This window comes from Gorilla gorilla, chromosome 4 (genome assembly GCF_029281585.2).
Source record: "Gorilla gorilla gorilla isolate KB3781 chromosome 4, NHGRI_mGorGor1-v2.1_pri, whole genome shotgun sequence".
Lineage (NCBI taxonomy): Eukaryota > Metazoa > Chordata > Mammalia > Primates > Hominidae > Gorilla > Gorilla gorilla.
Genome location: NC_073228.2, coordinates 145,467,872 through 145,493,281, shown reverse-complemented (window position 1 = coordinate 145,493,281; position 25,410 = coordinate 145,467,872). Strand labels below are relative to the sequence as shown.

General features: G+C 52.3%; 3 protein-coding genes across 11 annotated transcripts in view; 2 read left to right on the top strand and 1 right to left on the bottom strand.

Moving 5' to 3' along the window:
• ARAP3 (ArfGAP with RhoGAP domain, ankyrin repeat and PH domain 3) overlaps positions 1-9,103 on the top strand; it is a 28,917-nt gene extending 19,814 nt beyond the window's left edge. For 4 of the 5 annotated variants that reach the window (XM_031011032.3, XM_031011030.3, XM_063706827.1 and 1 more), the window contains exons 20-33: positions 489-701; positions 955-1,060; positions 2,509-2,656; positions 2,958-3,026; positions 3,779-3,853; positions 3,953-4,067; positions 5,571-5,699; positions 5,780-5,913; positions 6,141-6,223; positions 6,318-6,353; positions 6,485-6,548; positions 6,659-6,796; positions 7,016-7,054; positions 7,911-9,103. In XM_031011032.3, the coding sequence (XP_030866892.3) occupies positions 489-701; positions 955-1,060; positions 2,509-2,656; positions 2,958-3,026; positions 3,779-3,853; positions 3,953-4,067; positions 5,571-5,699; positions 5,780-5,913; positions 6,141-6,223; positions 6,318-6,353; positions 6,485-6,548; positions 6,659-6,796; positions 7,016-7,054; positions 7,911-8,396 (1,835 nt within the window). In that variant the 3' untranslated portion in view covers positions 8,397-9,103. The remainder of the gene's footprint in view (positions 1-488; positions 702-954; positions 1,061-2,508; positions 2,657-2,957; positions 3,027-3,778; positions 3,854-3,952; positions 4,068-5,570; positions 5,700-5,779; positions 5,914-6,140; positions 6,224-6,317; positions 6,354-6,484; positions 6,549-6,658; positions 6,797-7,015; positions 7,055-7,910) is intronic. The other variant, XM_031011031.3, reaches the window with a different exon arrangement.
• Positions 9,104-10,909: 1,806 nt separating this feature from the next.
• Positions 10,910-23,046, top strand: FCHSD1 (FCH and double SH3 domains 1). Of its 3 annotated transcripts, XM_019027994.3 has the most exons (20): positions 10,910-11,004; positions 11,235-11,332; positions 11,946-11,991; positions 12,397-12,464; positions 12,821-12,956; positions 13,043-13,179; positions 13,331-13,394; positions 14,255-14,383; positions 14,831-14,953; positions 15,121-15,216; positions 15,630-15,749; positions 16,158-16,262; positions 16,417-16,578; positions 17,206-17,334; positions 17,412-17,495; positions 17,664-17,781; positions 17,916-18,136; positions 19,268-19,355; positions 20,592-20,647; positions 20,782-23,046. In XM_019027994.3, the coding sequence occupies exons 1-20, from the start codon at positions 10,984-10,986 to the stop codon at positions 20,845-20,847; spliced, it is 2,067 nt and encodes a 688-aa protein (XP_018883539.1). In that variant the 5' UTR covers positions 10,910-10,983; the 3' UTR covers positions 20,848-23,046. The 3 variants fall into 3 exon arrangements, with proteins under 3 accessions (XP_018883539.1, XP_055245223.1, XP_055245224.1); XM_055389248.2 differs by lacking the exon at positions 14,255-14,383 and having other exon boundaries at positions 10,926-11,004; XM_055389249.2 differs by lacking the exon at positions 19,268-19,355 and having other exon boundaries at positions 10,926-11,004; positions 20,782-21,364.
• On the bottom strand, positions 21,284-25,382 carry RELL2 (RELT like 2). 3 transcript variants are annotated; one of them, XM_063706830.1, is made up of 7 exons: positions 23,930-25,347; positions 23,479-23,544; positions 23,318-23,384; positions 22,696-22,881; positions 22,050-22,425; positions 21,900-21,933; positions 21,284-21,676 (listed from the first exon to the last, which is right to left on the bottom strand). In XM_063706830.1, exons 1-6 carry the CDS (start codon positions 24,111-24,113, stop codon positions 21,901-21,903), a joined length of 912 nt encoding a protein of 303 aa, XP_063562900.1. In that variant the 5' UTR covers positions 24,114-25,347; the 3' UTR covers positions 21,284-21,676; position 21,900. The 3 variants fall into 3 exon arrangements, with proteins under 3 accessions (XP_063562900.1, XP_063562899.1, XP_055245226.1); XM_063706829.1 differs by having other exon boundaries at positions 21,900-22,425; positions 23,930-25,382; XM_055389251.2 differs by having other exon boundaries at positions 21,284-21,933.
• Positions 25,383-25,410: the final 28 nt, after the last annotated feature.

The window sequence follows — 25,410 nt, the reverse complement described above, 5'->3', positions numbered from 1 at the left end:
GCACAAAAATATGGCTGTAAATATACCATTAAAAGGATACACTTGTTTAGAGTAAGAACATGCACATTGGGGAGGGGACTTAAATTTTTCTTCACTCTGTTCATAAATGATGATGAAAATGCCAAAAGTATTGATTTTGGGGTTACAAATAACTTTTAGCAAGTAGGAGAATGTGCAGATATGGAATCCACAGATAATGAGGGTGGACTATAAAGTGATTTCAGAGAGTGCTATTTAAAAATAAAAGTGGTGAGGAGATACAGTGTGATGGGGGTTGTTACTTGTGACAGTGAGGTCAGGGAAGGACTTTCTGAGGATGAGGACTCCAGCAGAGACCTGAGAATCAAGAACATGGAGGCATAGATCTCCTCCTCTCTGAATCCCATGCCCCCATCAGCCACATACCACATAGGGAGGCCACAGATGGGCCGTGGTGGGTGGTGGTAGCCTTTGCACCATGGTGAGCAGAGACGGCTGGCTCTCCTCAGGGCTCCGGCTGGAAGGTGTATACCGGAAAGGGGGCGCTCGTGCCCGCAGCCTGAGACTCCTGGCTGAGTTCCGTCGGGATGCCCGGTCGGTGAAGCTCCGACCAGGGGAGCACTTTGTGGAGGATGTCACTGACACACTCAAACGCTTCTTTCGTGAGCTCGATGACCCTGTGACCTCTGCACGGTTGCTGCCTCGCTGGAGGGAGGCTGCTGGTATTCCTAAGATCCCTGAGAACCAAGGCCCAACCAGGATCTCTGCCTTCCCCCACCAGAATCCATGGTTTGGCAGCCCTCCTCCCCATCACTTCCCACCCTGGGGGATCATCCAGAGACTTGGCTCAGGGGGAGGTGGGAAGGGGGCAGAGACACATCCATCCTGCATTTGTGTCTAAAAATCCCTCCCTCTGTACCAGCTGCCACTCTTTCTTCCCGGGTCCTCCCCAGCCCTCCTCCATTCCATCCCCAGAGCTGCCCCAGAAGAATCAGCGCCTGGAGAAATATAAAGATGTGATTGGCTGCCTGCCGCGGGTCAACCGCCGCACACTGGCCACCCTCATTGGGCATCTCTATCGGTCAGTATGGCTAGACCCTCTGCAGAACCCTTCCTCACTTCAATCTGACCCTGCACTTTCATTCATTTATTCATTCATTCATTCATTCATTTGTTCATTCCACAAACAGTTGTTAAGTGAAGGTATCATAGCACTAAGGTTCAGAGAATGGATTTGAGGGATCAGGCAGACCTAGGCTTTAATCTGGTGCCGTCATTCTAGCTGTGTGACTTTGGGTAAGTTACTTGTTCTCTCTGGGCCTCAATTTCTTCATTTCTAAAAGGAAGTAATGGATGATGTAATGAATCATATCCACCTCATAGTTTATGAGAGAGTTAAATGAAGGCTGGGCGCGTGGTGTCTCACACCTGTAATCCCAACACTTTGGGAAGCGAGGTGGGCGGATCATCTAAGGCCAGGAGTTCGAGACTAGCCTGGCTAACATGGTGAAACCCAGCGTCTACTAAAAATACAAAAATTAGCCTGGCGTGGTGGTACACACCAGTAATCTCAGCTACTCAGGAGGCTGAGGCACGAGAATCGCTTGAGCACAGGAGGTGGAGGTTGCAGTGAGCCAAGATTGTACCACTTCACTCCAGCCTGGGTGACAGAGGGAGATCTTGTCTCAAAAAAAAAAAAAAAAAAGAAAGAAAAAAGGAAAAAAAAAGAACAAAAAGAGTTAAAATTCATAAAATTCTTAACTATAGTACATGCCAGTACATCTGGCATGTCATAAGCCTTCAGAAATGGTTAGCAATCAATATTATTTTGTTTTATTATGCGATGTCAGGGAAAGGGTTAGATATAAGAAACACAAAAATGAATAAGATGCATATCTACCTTTACCAATCTGTTAGGGAGACAGGCCTTTGAGCAATTCTGGGGAGAAGCCATTTCTGTATCGCACTGATTATACTATATTACAGGGGCCAGGTGTGGTGGCTCACACCTGTAATCCCAACATGTTGGGAGGCCAAGGCAGGAGGATCATTTGAGCCAGGAGTTGGAGACCAGCCTGGGTAACATAGTGAGACATCCCATCTCTATAAAAGATAAAGATAAATAAATAATAAAAATATACTATATTATAGGGGTTGGTCAACTACAGGCCCATGGGCCAAATCCAGCTTATTGCCTATGTTTGTAAATAAAGTTTTGTACATAAAGTGTAAAGCCACACCCATTCATGTATATATTTTCTATAGCTCCTTTCATGATGCAGCAACAGAGCTGAGAGTTACAACAGAGACTGTCTGTCCTGCAAGCCTAAAATGTCTACTATCTGTCCCTTTACATAAAAAGTTTGCTGATTCTTGCCTTATCTGTCTCCCCTAGACTGGGAGCTCCTTGAGTCCAATATTATCTTACTGCTGTATTCCAAGCACTTAGCCCAGGCATACAATAGGGACTCAATAAGTGTTTGCTGAATGAATGGCTACACTGATGAAGACCGTGGCACCCCTCTGCAGGGTGCAGAAATGTGCGGCTCTAAACCAGATGTGCACGCGGAACTTGGCTCTGCTGTTTGCACCCAGCGTGTTCCAGACGGATGGGCGAGGGGAGCACGAGGTGCGAGTGCTGCAAGAGCTCATTGATGGCTACATCTCTGTCTTTGATGTAAGGCTTTCCTGACCCTAACCCACAACCCCTTTCCCCTACCCTTGCAGGACCCAGAGACTCCAGATCCTGATCACCCCAACAAGCCCCCAGCCCAGGCCTCTGGTGGCCAGCTATACCAGGAACTACCTCCCAGAGCCCTGGGCCTTTTTCTCCCACAGCTTCACTTCCAACATCCTCACCCCCTTGGTTCTTAGCTCTTCTGGCCTCCAGCCCTCTTAAACAGGTCCTGCTTGGCCTTGAGATCTTCCCGGCAGATCCTCTTCCAGCACCCCAACACTCTCTTTTGGCTCTTTCACAGATCGATTCTGACCAGGTAGCTCAGATTGACTTGGAGGTCAGTCTTATCACCACCTGGAAGGATGTGCAGGTAACTCGTCCTGACCTTAGTCTCCTGAGTGGGGCAGGAGGAGACATCAGGACACGAAGCTGACTTTCTGCCCAGTTGAGGAAGTTTCCAGCCTGTCCTTCTGGACACTAGCACTCAGCTCTTTGGGAGACAGGGGGAACCCAATGAGAGAAGTGCTTTGGGGAGTGGGGTTTGGTTAGGGTTTGCTCCATTTGTTCCACCATGAGGATTCTTCCTGGTGATAATCTCGGCACTGGATAGTTGGTTTTGGTTTTCTGTGGGAACATCAAGTGAGACCATACTACTAAGTGTAAGAGATCCAAGGAGGAGTTAGTAAAGTCAGACAAAGCAGTGAGAATAATAATAATAAATATAATAGCAAACATAGCTGAGGACTTACTATATTCCAAGCATCTCTAATCTCATGTTAGTATGATACAACTCCATGAAGTAGGTAGTCTCATTTTTTTCAAATAAACGGGTTCAGCGGGTCATTTATTCAAGGTCACCCTGTAGCGAGTGGCAGAGACCAGGCAGTCTGACTCCACATCTGTCCTCCCAACCACTATGATGCCTTGGGAAGTACATATGCAGCCTAAAGATGCAGTTCTGCCACTCCCAGAGGTCTCCCTTTTAAGAGCCTGAGTGACATTGGGGTTGGGAGGAGACCTTTGTTGGAAGAGTCACTTATGAGGCAACACGAGGAACCCTCTGACTTTGATGTCTTTTGCACCCTTTTTTTGCCCTTCTGACTTTTTTACCCCTCCCCTCAGCTGTCTCAGGCTGGAGACCTCATCATGGAAGTTTATATAGAGCAGCAGCTCCCAGACAACTGTGTCACCCTGAAGGTTGGTCCTGAGGGGACTGGAGGGGAAATAAGAGGATAGTGAGGTTCCAGGGGCAATAGCCTGACCAGCATGGATTCTCTGCTCTTGCCCTGACCCCAGGTGTCCCCAACCCTGACTGCTGAGGAGCTGACTAACCAGGTACTGGAGATGCGGGGGACAGCAGCTGGGATGGACTTGTGGGTGACTTTTGAGATTCGCGAGCATGGGGAGCTGGGTGAGTATGACCACGCCTGTGTGTTCATGCATGTGTATATGCGTGTGTGTGGTTGTGTGGTCAAGGTCATCAGTGACTTCATGTTACCAAATACAGTGGACTCATCCACTCATCCATGCGAGGGGACATTCAACACAGTTGACTCACTCCCTCTTTCTCAGTATTCTTCCATCTTGGCCTTAGTGACCCCCACAAGCTCGTAGTTTACCTTCTACCTTAAAGGTAGCTTCTCTTCCTCTTTTGCCCAGACTCCAAATGTTGGAGAGACCCATGGCTCAATCCTAGGCCCTTTTCTCTCATCTATCTACATTTCTCCTTGGATGAATTAACCCATTCTCATGATTTTAAATGCCATTAATAACCTGACACCCAAATTTGTATATCTGGCCCACATCTCTCCTCTCAGCTCCAGACTCACATATCCAAATGCCTACTCAACACCTCCACTTCTGACAAGCAACTCAAATGTAAAACATCTAAGACCAATTTAGATGATGTCTAGTCCCCTTTCCTAAAAAAAAAGCCTAGGCCATTCTCCAGTTTTTCCCAACTCAGTAAATGGTACCACAATTCACCCAGTGATTAAGGCCAGAAACCTGGGAGTCCTCTGGGACTCCTCCCTTTGTGTCATCTTCATACCCAACTCACCAACTAGTCTTGTTGATTCCATTAGAATCAATCACTTCTGTCCATCTCCACTGCTACCACCATCCTAGTTGAAGTCACCATTATGTTTTTGTCTGTCAACAGTAACCACTAAAATGTGTGGCCCCAGAAAGGGGATAGCTGGACAATGTTCCATGCTTGCCTCCCTACAATCCATTTTCCATGCAGCAGCCAAGTGAATATTTCAAGCATAAATCAGCTCATATCCTTCCTATGGTTAAAAACCTTCAGTGGCTTCCCATTGAACTTAAAGTATCATTCCAGTCCCTTACCATGGCCCACATGGCCTTGAATGTCTGGCCCCTGCGTCCTCCATGCCTCATCTCACATCACCTGTTCTCGTATCTATCCTCTTTGCTGTAGCTACACTGGCTGTTTAGTTCCCCAAATACATCTTTCCTGATTGCCAGCCTTTGTTCTTGCATTTTGTCATGCTTGAAATCTTCTACCACCCAATCTTAGCATGGCTTGCTCTTCCTAATCCTTCAGATCTCTGAGTCTCATCTTCAAGTGCCACTTTTGAAAGGTCTTGCCTGACTACCCTATCTCAGTTGCTGTCCTGTTGCTCGCTCAGCTTATTGTTTCCTGCAAAGCAATTATTTGTCTGCAATTATTTTTTTGTCTATACCCTCACTAGACTGTGTGCTTTGTGAAGGGAGGCCATGTGTATCATGCTCACCACCGTATCCCAGGGCCAGCACAGTACCTGGCATAGGGACAGTGAAAAATAAATGTCTGTGGTTGGATAGTTGAATGGATGAATGAATGACTGGTGAGAGCTGGGGGCTTAGTATGGATATTCTGATTGATATATAAACCCTCACTTTTCCCCTTAAGAGCGGCCACTGCATCCCAAGGAAAAGGTCTTAGAGCAGGCCTTACAATGGTGCCAGCTCCCAGAGCCCTGCTCAGCCTCCCTCCTCTTGAAAAAAGTCCCCCTGGCCCAAGCTGGCTGCCTCTTCACAGGTGAGCCTCCTTCCTCTGCCCAGCATCCCCCAGGTCTCTCCCCTAGCATCCTCCACCCAGGATTGCCCATCTATGCCCAGGTATCCGACGTGAGAGCCCACGGGTGGGGCTGTTGCGGTGTCGTGAGGAGCCACCCCGCTTGCTGGGAAGCCGCTTCCAGGAGAGGTTCTTTCTGCTGCGTGGCCGCTGCCTGCTGCTGCTCAAGGAGAAGAAAGTGAGGCCCTGGGGCCAGAGGCGTGGGATGCTGGGTGGCCGTGGAGAGGAGCCATGACTGCACCCACCCTCTGACTCCACAGCCCATACTCTCATCAATCTCATTGCTTCCCTGCCCCCAACTTCTGTGACCCTGTGACCACAGACCCCATAGCTTCCATGACGTCTTGACCTCATTAACCATGATCTCTCATCTCTCGATCTCGCTGACTCTGTTTCTGTTCTCAGAGCTCTAAACCAGAACGGGAGTGGCCTTTGGAAGGTGCCAAGGTCTACCTGGGAATCCGCAAGAAGTTAAAGCCCCCAACACCGTGAGTTTTCTTCCCCAGCCCGCACTTCCAGGGCCTTCCTGCCTTCACCCCTCTGCCCTTTCTGACTGCCCCATCACTGTTCTTTGTCTCCCAGGTGGGGCTTCACATTGATACTAGAGAAGATGCACCTGTGAGTACCTCCTGCCCTGGCTTCTCCTCTGGCCCAGCTCTGCACCCTGTCTTTTCTCTTCCCTCTTTGTATGCTCCATTCCTATAGCTGTGACCCTCTCTCTCCCTCTGATTCCATTCTGATCACCCCAGCTACTTGTCCTGCACTGACGAGGATGAAATGTGGGATTGGACCACCAGCATCCTTAAAGCCCAGGTGAGGGGAAAGAAAAGGCTGAGGGCTGGGTCTGTGGTCCCCCTGGGGCCCAGCTGTCCTCCTCAGTGCCTTTCATGCCCACTGATGCCAACCCCTCATGCTCCCACCAGCACGATGACCAGCAGCCAGTGGTCTTACGACGCCATTCCTCCTCTGACCTTGCCCGTCAGAAGTTTGGCACTATGCCTTTGCTGCCTATCCGTGGGGATGACAGTGGAGCCACCCTCCTCTCTGCCAATCAGACCCTGGTAAGGCACCCCAGCCTGCCCCAACCCCGATTCCTGTCGTAACCCTTGTCACATTGCAGTAGGCAGTGGTGTGCCTGCTAGCCTGGTGCCACCCTATGCTCACTGTCCCCCTCCCTTCTGCCTTCTTCGCCCCCATTCCCCACCCCTGTCTCCTGTTGCTAGTCCTCACTGTGTCTTTATGTCTTTCCCTCCCCTTGTCCCCATCCCACCTGTGTCCAGCGGCGACTACACAACCGGAGGACCCTGTCCATGTTCTTTGTGAGTATTGTGCCTGCTCCAGCGGTGTGCCTGTCAACCCTGTATTCCTCTGTGCTGCCTGAGCCCCGGGTGTGCTGTTTTCCTCATGTAGGCCATCAGGGTGTGTGTGTGTGTGTGTGTGTGTGTGTGTGAGAGAGAGAGAGAGAGGGAGAGCGAGGAAAAGGGAGAGGGAGAGGGACAGGACAGAGAGAGAGAGGAGGCCAGAAAGAATGAGGAAAATGAGGGATGTAAGATGCAGTAATAAAAGGAGAAAGGTCGGGCACAGTGGCTCATACCTGTAATCCCAGCACTTTGGGAGGCTGAGGTGGGTGGATCCCCTGAGGTCAGGAGTTCAAGACCAGTCTAATCGACATGGTGAAATCCCGTCTCTACTAAAAATACAAAATTAGCTGGGTGTGGTGGTGCATGCCTGTGATCCCAGCTACTTGGGAGGCTGAGGCAGGAGAATCACTTGAACCCGGGAGGCGGAGGTTGCAGTGAGCCAAGATCGCACCACTGCACTCCAGCCTAGGCAACAAGAGTAAAACTCTGTCTCAAAAAAAAAGGAAAAAGTTGTCACAGAATCTGTGAAATAGAAGGAAAGTGATGAAGTGAATGCATTTTGGAGTTAGACAGACCTGGGTTCAAATCCCAGCTCTACCATTCACTCATTATGTGATGCTGGGCAACTTACTTAACCCCTTTGCATTCAGTTGACTCTTTTGTAGTGTAACCCACTGCACAGGGTTGTTCCAGTATCATACATGCCAAGTATTTTACAGCATCTGGCCCAGAGGAAGAGCTCAGTAAATGTTAGTGATTCATAATCTGGTAACTTTAACTATGTGCCCACTCCTGCCATTCCATTCCCATCCAGCCAATGAAGTCATCCCAGGGGTCTGTGGAGGAGCAAGAGGAGCTGGAGGAGCCTGTGTACGAGGAGCCAGTGTATGAGGAAGTAGGGGCCTTCCCTGAGTTGATCCAGGACACTTCTACCTCTTTCTCCACCACACGGGAGTGGACAGTGAAGCCAGAGAACCCCCTCACCAGCCAGAAGTCCTTGGATCAACCCTTTCTCTCCAAGTCAAGCACCCTTGGCCAGGAGGAGAGGCCACCTGAGCCCCCTCCAGGCCCCCCTTCAAAGAGCGGTCCCCAGGCACGGGGGTCCCTAGAGGAACAGCTGCTCCAGGAGCTCAGCAGCCTCATCCTGAGGAAAGGAGAGACCACTGCAGGCCTGGGAAGTCCTTCCCAGCCATCCAGCCCCCAATCCCCCAGCCCCACTGGCCTTCCAACACAGACACCTGGCTTCCCCACCCAACCCCCATGCACTTCCAGTCCACCCTCCAGCCAGCCCCTCACATGACCCTAGGACCAGCAGTCTGAGAGGGTAGGTACCAGAAGACCCAGAAGCTCTTATCGTGGCACCGTTGCAGCTTCCTCTGCCCTGGCTGGAAAGACTCCAGAATCCAGTGTGGTGCTGTGGAAGGAGCACTGGACTAAAGGCTTCAGTGGCTGCGTGTCCCAGGACAGGTCATGGCCCCTCTCTGGGCCCAGCCCATTTATCTATACCATGAGGTAACTGAAGTAAGGAGAGCAGTGAATGTCAAACTGTGTTTCTTAGAGCCATAAGCCCCACATATTATCCCTGAACAAGGGCAGCTCCTGCTTTATATATTTGATATGTAGGGGTTCCATGAGAGATTTTGGGTTTTAAAGGAATGGTTTTACTGCATTAAAGAAAAAAAATGCTTTGGAAACCAGAGGCCTGGGTGATGTTAAAGTCTATCCTGTCCCACTTCCTACATTCTGGGACTACAGTGAAGCCTGGAGTAGGGAGAGCGAGTTTGGGAGCTGGGACTGGGGGAGTCAAAAATAGATGAGTAATTGTCAATAAACGTGGGAACCAAAAGACTACCATTCTCATTAATTCATTCAACAAATATGTATTGTGCACCTAATTGGTGCCAGGTCTGGGGATATAGCATGAACAAAACAAACAGGGCCCCTGCTCTTATGAATCCTCCATTGTGCAGGGGAACAGAAAATTGCAAATAAACACATAAACCAGTACTTGAACAAGTGAGTTTAGTGCTGTGAAGAAACTGAACCAAAGTGATGAGCTTGAAGAGTGATTGTGGAGGCCAGGCGCAGTGGCTCACACCTGTAATCCCAGCACTTTGGGAGGCTGAGGGGGATGGATTACCTGAGGTCAGGAGTTCGAGACCATCCTGGCAAAGATGGTGAAACCCTGTCTCTACTAAAAATACAAAATTAGCCAGTTGTGGTGGCACGTGCTTGTAATCCCAGCTACTCGGGAGGCTGAAGCAGAAGAATCACTTGAACCTGGTAGGTGGAGGTTGCAGTGAGCCGAGATTGCACCATTGCACTCCAGCCTGGCAACAGAGCAAGACTCCATCTCAAAAAAAAAAAAAAAGAGTGATTGTGGAGATGGTCTTTGGACTGGGTGGATGGGGAAGGCATCTGTGAAGAGTTGCAAAGTAAGGGAAAGAAGCTGTTGGAGGCGACAGATGGAACGCTGGAAGGAGGAGATTCTGGAGAAAGAAAGCAGGCATGAAGAACTCTGCGTTGGAAGGGACTTGGTCTACTGAGGGAACAGCAAAGAGGCTGGAGCACAGTGAGCGGACAGTGGGAGGAGAGTACAGGCTGAAGTAAGAAAGACCAGCAGGGTCTTCCATGCGTAGCCTTGAAGGCCATGGATTCTATTTGAATTTTATTCTGAAGCAAGTGCATTTTAAGCAAGTAAATTATGAGATCTTATTTCCCTTTAAAAAAGAAAAAAAAGGTTGATCACTCTGAGTGCTGTGTGAACAGTGGGTTGGGGTGAGAGCAGTGTGGAAGCAAGGAGATCAGATATTAGACCAGAAGTCTAATAATGGGGGCTTGGACTAGGATGGTGGTCTTGGAAATTGAGGGAAGTGGATCAAGAGGTTTTTGTTTGTTTATTGTTGTTTAAAATAGAACCTGTAGGACTTACTGATGGATAGAATGTAGGGGTAGGAGAAGGCACACTGACTCTGGGTTTCTGACTTAACTGACTGGAGGAAATGCGGTGCCATTTAAAACGTTACGGGGGGAGGATCAGGTTGAAGGAGGCTTAAAAGCTTTAAAAGTTGAGGTTCCTATTAGATATACTAGCAGAGGTGTCAGTGGGGAGTTGGAATGTGAATCTGGAGTTTTGAGACATGTCAGGGGTACTGGGACAGGTGCCTGAGCCAAAGAAGCTTAGGTGAGGAGGATGAGGAATTGGGGAGAGGCTCCTCAGGAAGCAGTGCTAGGGCTGGAAGATCCTAAAGGTGGCAGGGGTTTCCTGCGCATCTCCCAGCTCTCCCAGCTCTCGCCGACTCACTGGTATCGTTTAGTTTTCAGTGGGGCCCAGTCTTTTTCCCTTTGGGCCTGGTTCCTTCCTGGATCCAGGCATCTTTCTCACCCCGCTCACGCTGGCTTTTCCAGTTAAGCGGGAATTAGGAAAAGGTCTGGGACCAGCCCTCTCTTCGTCAGATGCATCTTTGCTCAGGTGCCCAGTGACTCAGTTTCCCTGGTCACACACTGAATTCCTCTCCATTTCTCATCATTAGCTCGGGGACTGGGGATCTACATATGCAAATGAATAATTATCAATAATTACAGGCTGAATCAGTGGTTACACTACAAATAGAACTTAGGCGTCTTGACTCAGATGCCTGGGGTTCTTCCCACCGCCCAGCGGACGCTGCGTCCGCCCCGCCACCCGGACCCTGCCGGCGTATTCGCAGCAGTAACAGGTTTAGTTTCTCGGTGGCCCCCTCTCGCTTCCGCGCCCTGCGACGTCGCCGGACAAGTCGTGGGCGGGCAGAGGGCGGGGCCTGACCTGGCCTGGGGCGGGGCTCCACAGTGGGCGGGGCTTCCTCGAGTTCCGGAGTCCAGTGGCTGACCGCCTTGCTGGAGCGGAGATGCAGCCGCCGCCCCGAAAAGTGAGCTTGGCCCTGAATGGGGACTCCTGGCGGGCTGGGGGAACGGAGGGAGCTAAGGGGGCATCCGACTTGGGGTAGGAGACGGGAAGTCGGAAGAGGTCAGACCCCAAACCAGAAGTAACAGAGGAAAGAGCTCAGCACCCCCCCGGCCCCGCCCCCTCACCGCTCCCTGCGCGGAGTGTTTTTTAGGTCCTTGCGCTGGGGTCTTCATCCTCTCTTTGCCCCCACAGGTGAAGCCGGCCCAGGAGGTGAAGCTTCGCTTCCTGGAACAGCTGAGCATCCTTCAGACCTGGCAGCAGAGGGAGGCGGATCTGCTGGAGGACATCAGGTAGCCCCCCCAACCCCCTTCATTTACACTCACCTTCGTCGTTGTGCGCCACTTCTCCCCAATATACATGTGCTGGGGTGGAGGAACAGGGGCCAAGAGCTCCCCAGGCGACCCATCCACAGCCCTCACCCTAGGCCTGGCCTCTCCAGATACTGGATAGGAATGCTCCCCCACCTAACCCCCCCAACCCCCTCCCACCCACATAAACACACAGGAACCCTCCCTCAAAGCCCTTGACTCCACACCACTGCCCCCAACTCCACAATCAACCTTAGGGCAGAATCCCTCTCCCTCTTCCAGACCTGTTGGAAGGCTGGCAGACATCGTACCCAGGCCCCCATCAGTCTTCACCTCTAAGCCTACAGATGAACCTCTGGGGTGGGGAGGATCCTGCTGGGGCCCGGGGCAGTAAGGTGAGGGTTTCCTGTGTTGCAGCTGCCCGAGGTGATCTCAAGGACTCCCATCAGTCCCATTCCCTCTGGGTGTAGTTACACTCTAGGAACCTGGCTCCCCCCAACCGCTCCCTCCTGCCCAGAGTAGAGGACTGAGGATGGGAGAACAGGACCAAACATAACCTTATCCCCCACCTCACCCCCAACCTGAATCTCCGCAGATCCTACAGCAAGCAGAGGGCAGCCATTGAACGGGAGTATGGGCAGGTATGGGACTTTTCTCTGGACCTTACCTCTTGTTCCAGCCTCTCTTACATCACCAGTAATGTCTGTCCATACCTATCCCTATTGTGGTCAAGAGCAGATGGCCTAGAGTCAAGCAGACTGGTGTCAGATCCCTGCTGTGTAATTATAGCCATGTGACCTTGGACAAGTTACTTAACCTTTCTTGACCTCAGTTTCTTTCTCTGTGAAATGGGAATAATAATAATACCTTACCTTCATGTAGGGTTGTTGTAAGGATTAAACAAATTAAAGACTATAAGGCATTTAGCAAAGCAAGTGGCACATAATATACCCAAAGAATGGTATGATTATACTCTGATGTCATATTCTGCCAGTTGGGGTGGGTCTTTGAAAGGGAACTTGGTTCTGTGATGGCTTTTTCACCAGGCACTCCAGAAACTGGCTGGCCCATTCCTGAAGAGGGAAGGGCACCGGAGCGGTGAGATGGACAGCAGGTGGGCCCTATGGAGGGGGAGGGCCACAGAGGCCAAAAAGTGATGGGGAGCTCAGCCCCAGGAACCTGTGGGGATGAAGGCCTAGCAAGTGGGGAAGGCACGTGAGCTGTAGGTAGAGCTGACACAGCAGCAGCAGAGGAGCTGACCCAGCAAGGACACTGTGGGTGGGGTGGAGGGCAGGAGTGAGGCTTGTGGCTGAGCTAATGGGCTGATCGATTGATGGGCTCCCAGACAAGGGAGGATGGGAAAGCACTCTGTCTCCCATGGTGTTGGTCAGGGGGCGGGGGGTGGGGGTGGTCTCATGAAGCTGTGGAGTGCTCTCCTCCTCAACACAGACCTTCTCTGGGGAGGGGCAGGACAGTGTTCGGTGCCTGGCGCTGCCTGCTGGATGCCACCGTGGCTGGGGGCCAAACCCGACTCCAGGCATCTGACCGATACCGTGACCTAGCAGGGGGTACAGGGCGGAGTGCGAAGGAGCAGGTGCTTAGGAAGGTATGGCTCAGAGGTTGGGGTGAAGGAAGAGCTGGCTTGGGACCAAAGGTGGTCTAGGTAAGGACTTTGTGTATGCATCCCAATAGGGAACAGAGAACCTCCAGAGGGCGCAGGCTGAGGTGCTGCAGTCTGTCCGGGAGCTGAGCCGAAGTCGGAAGCTGTATGGGCAGCGGGAACGTGTGTGGGCCTTGGCACAGGAGAAGGCGGCTGATGTCCAGGCCAGGTGGGGTCATGGAGAGTGAGGAAGCCCAAGGTTGGGGAACAGGGAGGTGGGGCTGCCTAGGGGTGGAGTCAAGTCACCAAAGCTGGGCCTGACTCTGATCTCATATTCTCCCACTTGGGGTGGGCCTGACTCCTTTCTCTCATCTGCACAGGCTAAACCGAAGTGACCATGGGATCTTCCACTCTCGGACCAGTCTCCAGAAACTGAGCACCAAGGTTCAAGGGATGAGGGCATGAGTGGGGGCAGGGAAGAGGGAGGCAGAGTAGTCTAGTGGTTTGGAACATAGGTGCATATGTATGAAAGACTGGGTTGAATCCAGGCTCTCCTACTTCCTGGGTGGGTAACCTTGGTTAATTTACTTGATCTCTGTGAGCCTTATTTTCTTCTATAAAATGGAAAGAATACCCTTCTTTTTCAGTCCTTTAATATGCATTTATTGAGGATCTGTATGTACTAGGCACTGTTCTAGACATTATGGATACAGTGGAGAACACTACCAATGGAGTTCCTGCCCTCACAGTCTGGTTAAGAGAGACAGACAGCAAATAAATACTTAGATTAAGATGAAAATAAAACAAGGTACTATGATAAAGAATAACAAGGGGGTAGAATTTAGAGGGAGGCCTCTCTGAATAGGTGGCCTAACTGTCAAGAAGGAGCTGGCCTTGCAAAGATCTAGGGGAAGAACATTCCAGAGAGAAGAAATGGTGAGTGCAAAGGGTCTGAGGTGGGAATAACTTTGTAGGCTCGAGGAACTGAGAGAGGGCCAGTATGGCTGGAGTACTGTGAGCAAGGGAACAAACGCTTGAAAAGAGGTCAGAGAGGTTGCGGGGGCCAGCTCATATTGAACCTGGTGGACCATGGTAAGGAACAGTGGATTTTATTTTAAATGCGTGCAGAAGGCACTAGAGGATTTTGAGCAGGAGTTGTGTGTATGCAACATTTTTAGTGTAGTGCCAGGCACATAGTAAGCACTCAATAATGTGAGAATCCATTCTGGATCTGGCTTCTCAATTGGTCTTGGAAGGACTCTGGGGGTCTAGGGCTTCCTATTGACATCAGTTTACCCTCCTAGCTGTCCGCCCAGTCAGCCCAGTACTCCCAGCAGCTGCAAGCAGCCCGCAATGAGTACCTGCTTAACTTGGTGGCTACCAATGCCCACCTCGACCATTACTACCAGGAGGAACTGCCAGCTCTGCTCAAGGCCAGTTTTAACCCAGACACCCCTATCCCTCAGCAGGGAGGGAAAGGAGGACCTCCCCCTGCTTCTTGATCCCCATGACAGTGGGTGGTGCAGGGGATCTTGTCTGTTTAGAGTGGGTAGATGATACATACATGGGCTCTGGTTCTGCTCCTAGCTGGCTGCATGGCATTGTACAGTACACTTAAACTCTTCCGAACCCCAGATTCCTCATCAGGGATAACCCTTTCTCTGCCTATCTCATAGCACTAGTGGGGCTCAAAGGAGAGAATGGATGTGAACGTGTTTTAAACTTCTAAGTGCTCTGCACACGAGGGCCTTTCTCATGAAGAATGTCTTCTTCTCTCCTTCCTATACCTCATGCCCATCACCTGTCAAATCTGGAACAAGCCTATTTTACAGTAGAGGTCTGGGGGAAGGGTGGTGTCAGTATCTTGGGGTTCTCTCTAGGCCCTGGTCAGTGAGCTGTCAGAGCACTTGAGGGACCCCCTGACCTCCCTGAGCCGCACTGAGCTGGAAGCCGCAGAGGTCATCCTGGAGCATGCCCACCGCGGGGAGCAGACAACCTCCCAGGTGAGGGCTGTGGCCTCTAAGAGCTTCCCCGGGGATCCTTTTTACCCTTCCCTCCCAATGCAGCCGTCTTTGCTTCACACATTGTCCTTTTTCTTCCAAGAAGTGCTAGGGACAGGGTTGGAGAGTGAGTCAGTGAATGAGTGACTTTGACTTTTCCCAACCCCTAGGTAAGCTGGGAGCAAGACCTGAAGCTGTTTCTTCAGGAGCCTGGTGTATTTTCCCCCACCCCACCTCAGCAGTTTCAGCCAGCAGGGACTGATCAGGTGAGATCTTCCTGCTTGTTGGAACCAGGCCACATATAAAGGCGACTATGATTTAGGCCTCCTCCATTATCTTTGTCTATGTGTTAACTTAGTGAGTGTACACCGTGGAGAGGGGGTTTCAGAACTCCAGCTCACCTCCCTCCCAACAGGACACACACAAAAAAACACACCTCAGTCCACCTTTCAGTCACTTGACTGCACCATCCTTTTCATTCTACCTCTGTCCCTTGACCTGGATCCCATTTCTGAAGCTCTGTATCTCTGTGTCCACATTACCTGTGTCCATGACCGTAGGCATGTGCCCCTTTCTCTTTGTCCTTGTCCTTGGAGGTCAAGAGAGAGTGGAAAAAGGAGGGAACTGGAGAGAAGGAGCAGCCTCAGGTCCTCCTGACAGCACCCCCTGACCCATTCAGGTGGGTGTCCTGGAGTGGGGAGCAGAAGGCGTGGCTGGCAAGAGTGGCCTGGAGAAAGAGGTTCAGCGCTTGACCAGCCGAGCTGCCCGTGACTACAAGATCCAGAACCATGGGCATCGGGTGAGGTGGGGGGCACAGGTGTCATGTGCACCTTCTTGTCTCAGCAAGAAGAGCTGAGAGAGGGGATCTTGGAGCCATTGAGGGTGTCATGGAGCTACAGAGGGGAGGGAAAGGTATTTTAAGGTAACTGTGGCACAACAGTTAAGAGCACAGTTTTTGGAGCTAGACCGACATAGGTTCAAATTCTCTTCTGTTGCTTCCTAGTTCTGTAGCCCCGGGTAAGGGAGTGACTTAACCTCTCTGGACTTCAATTTCCTCATCACTAAAGTAGGGCCAATAATAGCGCCCACCTCATAGGGAAGATTAAATGACATAATGTATGTGATGCAACTAGCAAAGTACCAGTCCCATAGTAAGTCATGCCCCACAGTATTTCCACCCACCCCTGTTCTCTGCCTTCCCAACCAGGTACTGCAACGACTGGAGCAGAGGCGGCAGCAGGCTTCAGAGCGGGAGGCTCCAAGCATAGAACAGAGGTTACAGGAGGTGCGAGAGAGCATCCGCCGGGCACAGGTGAGGCACACCCCTGAGGTTAGAGATCCCACCTTCTCAGGCAAGCCCCACTCCCTCTACTCCTCTTTCTGATGGTGGGAGGAAGGAAGGGAGAAGCAGAGAGTAAACACTGCCGTCAGCCAGGTTCCACTAACTTACTTCCTCCCCATGGCAGGTGAGCCAGGTGAAGGGGGCTGCCCGGCTGGCTCTGCTGCAGGGGGCTGGCTTAGATGTGGAGCGCTGGCTGAAGCCAGCCATGACCCAGGCCCAGGATGAGGTGGAGCAGGAGCGGCGGCTCAGTGAGGCTCGGCTGTCCCAGAGGGACCTCTCTCCAACCGTGAGCTCCTCCCCCAACACTACCTATCCTTACTTAGAAGGGAAAAACTCCAGTGGAAGGCAAACCCTATAAAACTGGAATCACAGTTGTGCCTAACTCAAAGGGTTATTACGAGGCTTAAGTGAAATCATTCATATATCATTCTTTGCATAATTTCTGGCATAGAGTCCTCAGTAAATTTTTATTATGAGCATAATAGAATGATTAAGAAGTAGGGTTCTGGGGCAGTCTGTAAGGGCTTTGAGTACCAGCCACTCCACTTATGAGCTGTGCAATCTCGAAAAGTGACTTAACCTTTCTGAACCCCAGTTTCCTTGTAAATAAAGTGAGGTTAATAGTTGTGCAAAACTATTAACACTGGGTCATTATGAAGATTAAATGAGACAATATACACAAGATACTATGCATTGTATCTGGCACATAGTATGCACTCAATTACTGTAACTCTGCTATTACTGTTAGTATTATCCTGCTCTGTGGTGACTGTGGTTGTGTACATGGTGAGTGGATGGGTGCAGCTGCCTTGGAGGGGGATCCATGGTGTCCTTTAGAGGAAAGATGGAAGAGTGGGAGATAGAACCAGTGCTTGAGTGGGCCCCATATGAGGTCTGTTCTTTGCCCCTCTAGGCTGAGGATACTGAGCTTTCTGACTTTGAGGAATGTGAGGAGACGGGAGAGCTCTTTGACGAGCCTGCCCCCCAAGCCCTGGCCACGAGGGCCCTCCCCTGCCCTGCACACGTGGTATTTCGCTATCAGGTATGAATGGGGGTGGGGACCTCTGATGGGCAAGGGTGGGGGACAGCCAAGTCCTGAATCCTTCGTGTGTGGCCCAGGCAGGGCGTGAGGATGAGCTGACAATCACGGAGGGTGAGTGGCTGGAGGTCATAGAGGAGGGAGATGCTGACGAATGGGTCAAGGTGGGTATGGGACCCCGGGCTCTGACCTTGGGTTGGGGGCAGTAGGAGGGACTTCTCTGTGGCCTCCATAGACCCTTCTAGGCAAAGCTAGAAGCCTGAGTAGAAGAGAGCCAGGGTCATGGACTGCTGAGGTAAGTCTAATATCTGTTCACATTGCTGGGTGAGCAGGCTCGGAACCAGCACGGCGAGGTAGGCTTTGTCCCTGAGCGATATCTCAACTTCCCGGACCTCTCCCTCCCAGAGAGCAGCCAAGACAGTGACAATCCCTGCGGGGCAGAGCCCACAGGTAAGAAAGGGAAATTTTGGGTTAGAGGACCCTGGGTATGGAGAAGAATTGTTAGGGGTTGTAGCCCTGGGGTGTCATGGTCCTGGGGCACCGCTACCCACCTCCCTCTCACTGTCTCTCCTGGGCCTCTGTAGCATTCCTGGCACAGGCCCTGTACAGCTACACCGGACAGAGTGCAGAGGAGCTGAGCTTCCCTGAGGGGGCACTCATCCGTCTGCTGCCCCGGGCCCAAGATGGAGTAGATGACGGCTTCTGGAGGGGAGAATTTAGGGGCCGTGTTGGGGTCTTCCCCTCCCTGCTGGTGGAAGAGCTGCTTGGCCCCCCAGGGCCACCTGAACTCTCTGACCCTGAACAGGTGAGGTTTACCTTCTCCCTGAACTCCCCAGGCACCTCTGGGTTGACCCTCCCACCCCAATAAAGCCTCATATTCATCTTAATGCCTCCTCTGCTCCCCAGTTTTACCTCCTATAGTGGCCTGGGCCTCCCATCTCCTATGGGGGGGCAGGGAAAAGGGAAACCAAGGCAGCCTTCATAGGAGTTTGGGGGGTCCTACTTTAGTGCTGGATAGATCTGAGTTCAAATTTCTATTGTATGACTTGGGCAATGATTTAACCTCTCTGAGCTTGTTTCTTCACATGTAAAATGGGGATAATACCTACTTTAGCAGGCTCACTGTCATAATTAGAGATAATCGAGGTAAAGCCTTCTTTTTTTTTTTTTTTTTTTTTGAGACAGAGTTTCGCTCTTGTTGCCCAGGCTGGAGTGCAATGGTGCGATCTCAGCTCACCGCAACCTCTGCCTCCCAGGTTCAAGCGATTCTCCTGTATCAGCCCCTCAAGTAGCTGGGATTACAGGCACGTGCCGCCACGCCCGGCTAATTTTCTATTTTTAGTAGATACAGGGTTTCTCCATTTGGTCAGGCCGGTCTCAAACTCCTGACCTCAGGTGATCCGCCTGCCTTGGCCTCCCAATGTGCTGGGATTATAGGCATGAGCCACTGCGCCCCGCCGAGGCAAACTTTAGTGCAGTGGAATGCAGAATGTGTTTCAGTATAAGATATCTGTTGTTATAATGTATATACATACAGCAGAAAGAGAATAGGAGTGGGCATCAGGAGAACTGGGTTCTAGCCAGCACTCTGCCAATAACTGGCTTCGTGATTTTGGACAGCTGGCTTAACCTGGGTCTCACTTCTAACATAGGAGTCATATTATTAAAAATGCCTACCTCATGGGGTAGTGGTGAGGATTGAATGAATTAGTACACGTGAAGTGCTAGCAGAACACTTGAGACATAGTAAACATAAGCGTTCAATATATATTGGCTGTTGAAATATTTGTCAGCTACACCCCCCACCTGAATGCAAGCATTTGGCCACTTCCTGTATTGAGAAGTGATGAGGAAGGAACTGGAGATGGGATGAGAGGAAAAGCTGGTAAAACCTCCCCACATGCCAGGAATAACTCTGTGCCCACCCCACCTCCAGATGCTGCCGTCCCCTTCTCCTCCCAGCTTCTCCCCACCTGCACCTACCTCTGTGTTGGATGGGCCCCCTGCACCTGTCCTGCCTGGGGGTGAGTGGAAGGAACTGGGAGCCCTGGGAGGCTAACAGACAGGAAGGAGGAAGCTTGGACTTCCAGGTCACGCTCTGGTCCTCTCCGTGCCCTCAGGCATCTTGCTTGGTGGAGAGCACTTGCCTGGGCTCTGGAGCCAGGCTGACTGGTTCAGGTCCCGCTCTGTCATCTCCAAGTGTGTGGTGGGATTCTGAACCTGTCTTGGCCTCAGTTTATGTTCTTTATGAGGTAAGGAAAAGGTACTAGCTCATTGAATTCTTATGAGAGTTAAAAAAGATGCCTGTGGACTACACAGCATTGTGCCTGGCACACAGTATGTATGCAGTCACTGTTATTATTTTAAAAATTAGCTAACTTCTCTCACTGTGTCCTCCCAATATGCACCTTTTGCTCCTAGTGTCCAGATACCTAGCTTTGTATCATTATTTTTTCTGATGCCCACTTTTTTTTCTTTTTTAAATGTCTATAGCAGTTTTATTATTTATTTTAGATTCAGGAGGTACATGTGCTTGTTTGTCATATGGATATATTGCATACTGGTGGAGATTGGGCTTCTAGTGTACCTGTAACTCAAATAGTGAACATTGTACCTGATAGGTAATTTTTCAACCCTCGCCCCTGCCTCCACTCCTACCTTTGCCCCCTTTGGAGTCCTGGGAGTCTGTTATTTCCATCTCTATGTCCATGTGTACCCATTGTTTACCTCCCACTTATAAGTGAGAACATGCAATATTTGGTTTTCTGTTTCTGAGTTAGTTCACTTAGGATAATGGCATCCAACTCCATTCATGTTGCTGCAGAGGACATGATTTCATTCTTTTTTATGGCTGTGGAATGCCTGCCTTTTCTAAAACCTTCTGGTACTTCCACCTTGTCCACAAGGAGTCTCCCTCCCTGGAGTTACCACCATCTTCACCACCCCAAGTTCACTTTGCATGACTTAGCACTTAGTCATTTATTGTGTTTGTTGAGGTTTCATTATTGGTTTCTTGACAGCCATTGGGGGTGGGAGCACTATGCATCCTATCTCCCTTAGTTTTGTACCTTGAGCAGAGCTGATTATACAGCAGTTGCCGAATAAATGTTGAGGACAGTGGATAGAGTGATGGATTTTATGGTCTAGGATGGTGACCATTAATTTAACAAATATTTATAGAATGCCACTGTCCTAAGTGCTGGAGATACAGCATTGAACAAAACAAAGTCTGAAGACTGACTTGTGGTTCTTATTTCCAGACAAAGCCCTGGACTTCCCTGGGTTCCTGGACATGATGGCACCTCGACTCAGGCCGGTAAGGGCCCTTGCCTTGGAGGAGATTGTATGTGGAGGGGTTATTCCAACCAGTCCTGTTTTGTCTGCAGGGCTGAGGGAATAGACAGGGATACCCTTAAGGGAGAACTCTGGAGCACTGTGTGTTCCCTACAGATGCGTCCACCACCTCCCCCGCCGGCTAAAGCCCCGGATCCTGGCCACCCAGATCCCCTCACCTGAAGGCCAGGGAAGCCTTGACCCCCAGTGATGCTGCTGTCCCTATCTTCAAGCTGTCAGACCACACCATCAATGATCCAGAGCAACACAGCCAAAAGCTGGAATCGCCCTTATTTCCACCCTCACCTCCAAGGGTGGAAACTTGCCCCTTCCCATTTCTGGAGCTGGAACCCACTCCTTTTTTTCCCATTGTTCTATCATCTCTAGGACCGGAACTACTACTTTCTCTTCTGTCATCACCCTATCTAGGGTGGTGAAATGCCTGAAATCTCTGGGGCTGGAAACCATCCATCAAGGTCTCTAGTGGTTCTGGCCCACCTCTTTCCCCACCCTGGCTCCGTGACCCACCCCACTCTGGATGCCAGGGTCACTGGGGTTGGGCTGGGGAGAGGAACAGGCCTTGGGAATCAGGAGCTGGAGCCAGGATGCGAAGCAGCTGTAATGGTCTGAGCGGATTTATTGACAATGAATAAAGGGCACGAAGGCCAGGCCAGGGCCTGGGCCTCTTGTGCTAAGAGGGCAGGGGCCTACGGTGCTATTGCTTTAGGGGCCCACCACGGGCAGGGGCCTGCTCCCAGCTGCCACGCTCTATCATATGGAGCGAGGTGTTGGGGAAGGCGGGGCAGGCAACCTGTTGCAGGCAGGGGAAGGAGAAGAGACTGAGGGGCTGTGACCTCTCCTGAGGCCCCCAGCCTGAGACTGTGCAACTCCAGGTGGAAGTAGAGCTGGTCCCTCAGCTGGGGGGCAGTGCTGTCCAGTGGAGGGGAGGGCTTCCACGCCCACCCACCCCCTGGCCCTGCCAGCTGGTAGTCCATCAGCACAATGAAGGAGACTTGGAGAAGAGGAAGAATAACACTGTTGCTTCCTGTTCAAGCTGTGTCTAGCTTTTCCCCTGAGGCTCCAGGACCTTCCCTACCTCCACCACCAAACCAAGGGATTTATAGCAAAGGCTAAGCCTGCAGTTTACTCTGGGGGTTCAGGGAGCCGAAAGGCTTAAATAATTTAAGTAGGTGATGGGAAGATGAAATTACCTCATTTAGGGCTCAGGCACTCACCTCACATACTCCCTGCTCCCTGTGGTAGAGACACCTGAGAGAAAGGGGAGGGGTCAACAATGAGAGACCAGGAGTAGGTCCCATCAGTGCCCCCCAGAGTAGGGAGCAATAAGAGCCCAGCCCAGTGCAGTCCCGGCTGTGTTTTCCTACCTGGTGATCAGAAGTGTCTGGTTTGCTTGGCTGCCCATTTGCCTCTTGAGTGGGCAGCCCTGGGCTTGGGCCCCTCCCTCCGGCCCTCAGTGTTGGCTCTGCAGAAGCTCTGGGGTTCCCTTCAAGTGCACGAGGGGCTAGGCTGCTGTCCCTGAGTCCTCCATTCTGTACTGGGGGGCTGGCTAGGACCTGGGGCTGTGGCCTCTCAGGGGGCAGCCTCTCCATCGCAGGCATCCCTGCCTTGGGCTGCCCTCCCCCAGACCCCTGACCACCCCCTGGGTCCTGTCCCCCACCAGAGCCCCAGCTCCTGTCCGTGGGGGAGCCATCACGGTGTTCGTGCAGTCCATAGCGCTTCTCAATGTGTGTCACCCGGAACCTGGGAGGGGAGGGAACACTGGGGTTTAGGACCACAACTCAGAGGCTGCTTGGCCCTCCCCTCTGACCAGGGACATCCTGAGTTTGGTGGCTACTTCCCTCTGGCCTAAGGTAGGGGAGGCCTTCTCAGATTGTGGGGCACATTATGTAGCCTGACTTCTGCCGGAGCTCCCAGTCCAGGAGGAAAGAGCCAAGGCCCACTTTTGGGATCAGGTGCCTGATCATTGGGCCCCCTACCTCAGCCTCCCTTTCCCTGGAGCACCTGCCCCACCTGCCCACAGAGAACACAGTGGTCTCCCCTGTCCGGGGGCGGCTTTTTCCTTCCTTGGAGCGTCCCTGACGGACAAGTGGAGGCCTCTTGCTGCGGCTGCAATGGATGCAAGGGGCTGCAGAGCCCAGGTGCACTGTGTGATGATGGGAGGGGGCTCCGTCCTGCAGGCTGGAGGTGGCATCCACACTGGACAGCAGGGAGGAGGGGAGTAAGGGTAACATTTCCATTTCCCTTCATGTTTTGTTTCTTACGTTCTTTCAGCATGCTCCTTAAAACCCCAGAAGCCCCAATTTCCCCAAGCCCCATTTTTTCTTGTCTTTATCTAATAAACTCAAGATGTTAGTGACCATATGTTCTTCCTCCCAGGGCTGTTTGCTAAAAAGAACACTGCTTAACCCAAAGGAGTGGCACTAGAGGTGAATGTTAGGCTTGATGATATCTAGATGAGAGAGATGGTTTGAAGGAATCGCGATTTCTACAAAACAACTTTCTTCCTATAAGTTAGCCAGCTTTGCCCTTCCCCCAACCCCATACATGCAAGGAGGCTGGGAGAGGATTGTGCTGGAGGAGAGGATACTCTCCAAGGCAAGCTAAGTCATGCTGGCCCTTGTTTCCAGCTCACCTGGACAGCTGCACTGTCCCTTCTCCTTCACTGTCCCCCAGCATCTCCTTCAAGGCCTCAGCATTGGCTGAGGGAAGAAGGAAAAGAGGGAGTCAGTGGAGGTGGAGGTCAGGGCAAGAGAAGTTTGGAGAAGAGGGAGCAAGGGGCTATGCTAGACCCACCTTCATTCTGGATGATGCAGCGAACAATCCTCTCTACTGTGTCCTCATTCATGTCATCGTCCTCAGCTGAAGGATGAAAGAGATTGGCAAGGAAGCAGGAATGAGTCAGCTTTGGGGGACTATTACCTGGTGGCTCCCATCATTTATTGCTTAGGACATACCCTTTTACCTACTTGCTATCATGCTGGACCTCAGCATTTCAGGGACCAGAAAAGATGGGGACACCAATGCAAGCCCAAGACTACCATCCAGAGGACCGTTCCTGCCCATGCTGCTTTCTCTAGTTTTGCTTTCAGAGTGGTGTCACCCCACTTGCTAACTCAAGAGTGCATCACTAGACTTCCTGAGCAGGTTTGATCAGGATTTGGCCTGGGTCTGTTGGTCAGGGAGGCAGAGGTGTGGGGAGAAGGGTGAAAGGTGACTGAGCCAGGGTTCCAGGCTCCTCACTCACGGGGCTGAAGCTGGGCATCGTCAGGCTCAGAGCCCCTCGACGTGCGGCAGCGGTAGCCCTTCTTCTTGAGCACGTGGCAGATCATGAAGCCTACCAGGCCCATGAGGAAGAAGACCAGCACAAGCAGGAAGAGCATATATAGCCCATGTTGGGGCGGTTCCAGGTCAGGCTGTGGTTCCGACATGAGGCCCTGGGGGGCGAGCGCGGGCCAGGGCGCCTCCTGGGTTTAGGGGGCTGCAGCTGGGAATGGGGGAGGGGTAGGAATGCCGTCCTCAGGATCTGAAACAAGCACGTCTAAGACGTCCGGCTGAGGTCCGGCCCCACCCCCTACCCAACCAGGGAGCTGTCCGGGCCAGGAGTGCTGTTTCGCCTTTCGGCAAGAGGTCAGCGGCAACGCAAGCTCTCTACCACGACCCTGGTCCCGCTTCCCCGACGCCCCGAGCGTTCCCCTTTCCAGCTTGTTCGCGCTTCTGTCCCTCCCAAGGACACTGCAGCACGAGATGGGACGGCATTCTTAGGCGGCGGGAGCAGAAATCCTGCCTGAGTGAGCGCCCGCACCTCCTCCACGCCGGCCTGAGCCAGGCCTCTGGAGCCCCTTCCTCTCAGTACTCCCGCACCCCTCTCCCTTTTTGGTTTCTCCTACCCTGACCACCTGGCCCACCCGGTACCGGTGATTTGGTTCTGGTTCCGGCTTCTGCTGGGGTTCCGGCTCCAGGGGCGTCCTAGTGCGGCTCAGGGCCCCCGACGCCCTTCCGGCGCTCATCCCTTGATTCCTCCCCTCCCCCTTCGCCGCCTCACCGGCCCCGGGCTGTGGCTGCGGATACCCGCGCCGTGGCAGGCGGGGGGAGGGAAGGACAGAGAAGGATGCGGGCTGGCTGAGAGCGGCGGCAGGCTCCCGGCAACTCCGGCCCTGGGTCAGGGAGATCGCCTCCGCAGCCGCCCTGGCTTCCCAAATGCCTTCACCCGTCGCGGGCCCAGGACCAGGGGGCGGAGCGCAGGTGTGCGGGGCGGAGAGCGTGAGCTCTGCGCGCGCGTGACTGCGCCGGGCCCCCCCGGGGCAATGTGCGGCGCCGAGTCTGGGTCCGGGTAGGGGACAGGCGGTCCGGCGTGGGTGTTGTCCACTGGTCTATCCGGTACGCCTGGCGCAGCTCCTGCCCTCAGATGCCCCGACCGAGCGGAGAGTCAGGAATCTCCGAGGGCTGGGGGAAGCCGGCTTTCCGCACCTTTGAGGGACGGAGTGGCGGGATCTTCGGAGCTTCCTAGAGAAGTGACCACGGCCTGCGCCCGGTTTGGGGCAAGCGGCTGGATGGGATGGCTCGGCTTCCCGAGGATCTGACCCCCGGCCGGAGACAAATGGCCCTCGCATCCTAGGAGCGATGCTGCCAGTTCCCTGCCCAACCCGGGACGCTCAAAGCCCCAGATCCCGGCAGAGCTGAGCCGGGCGAGGGGCGGAGCTCCCCTGGGGGCGTGGCCTGGGTGTG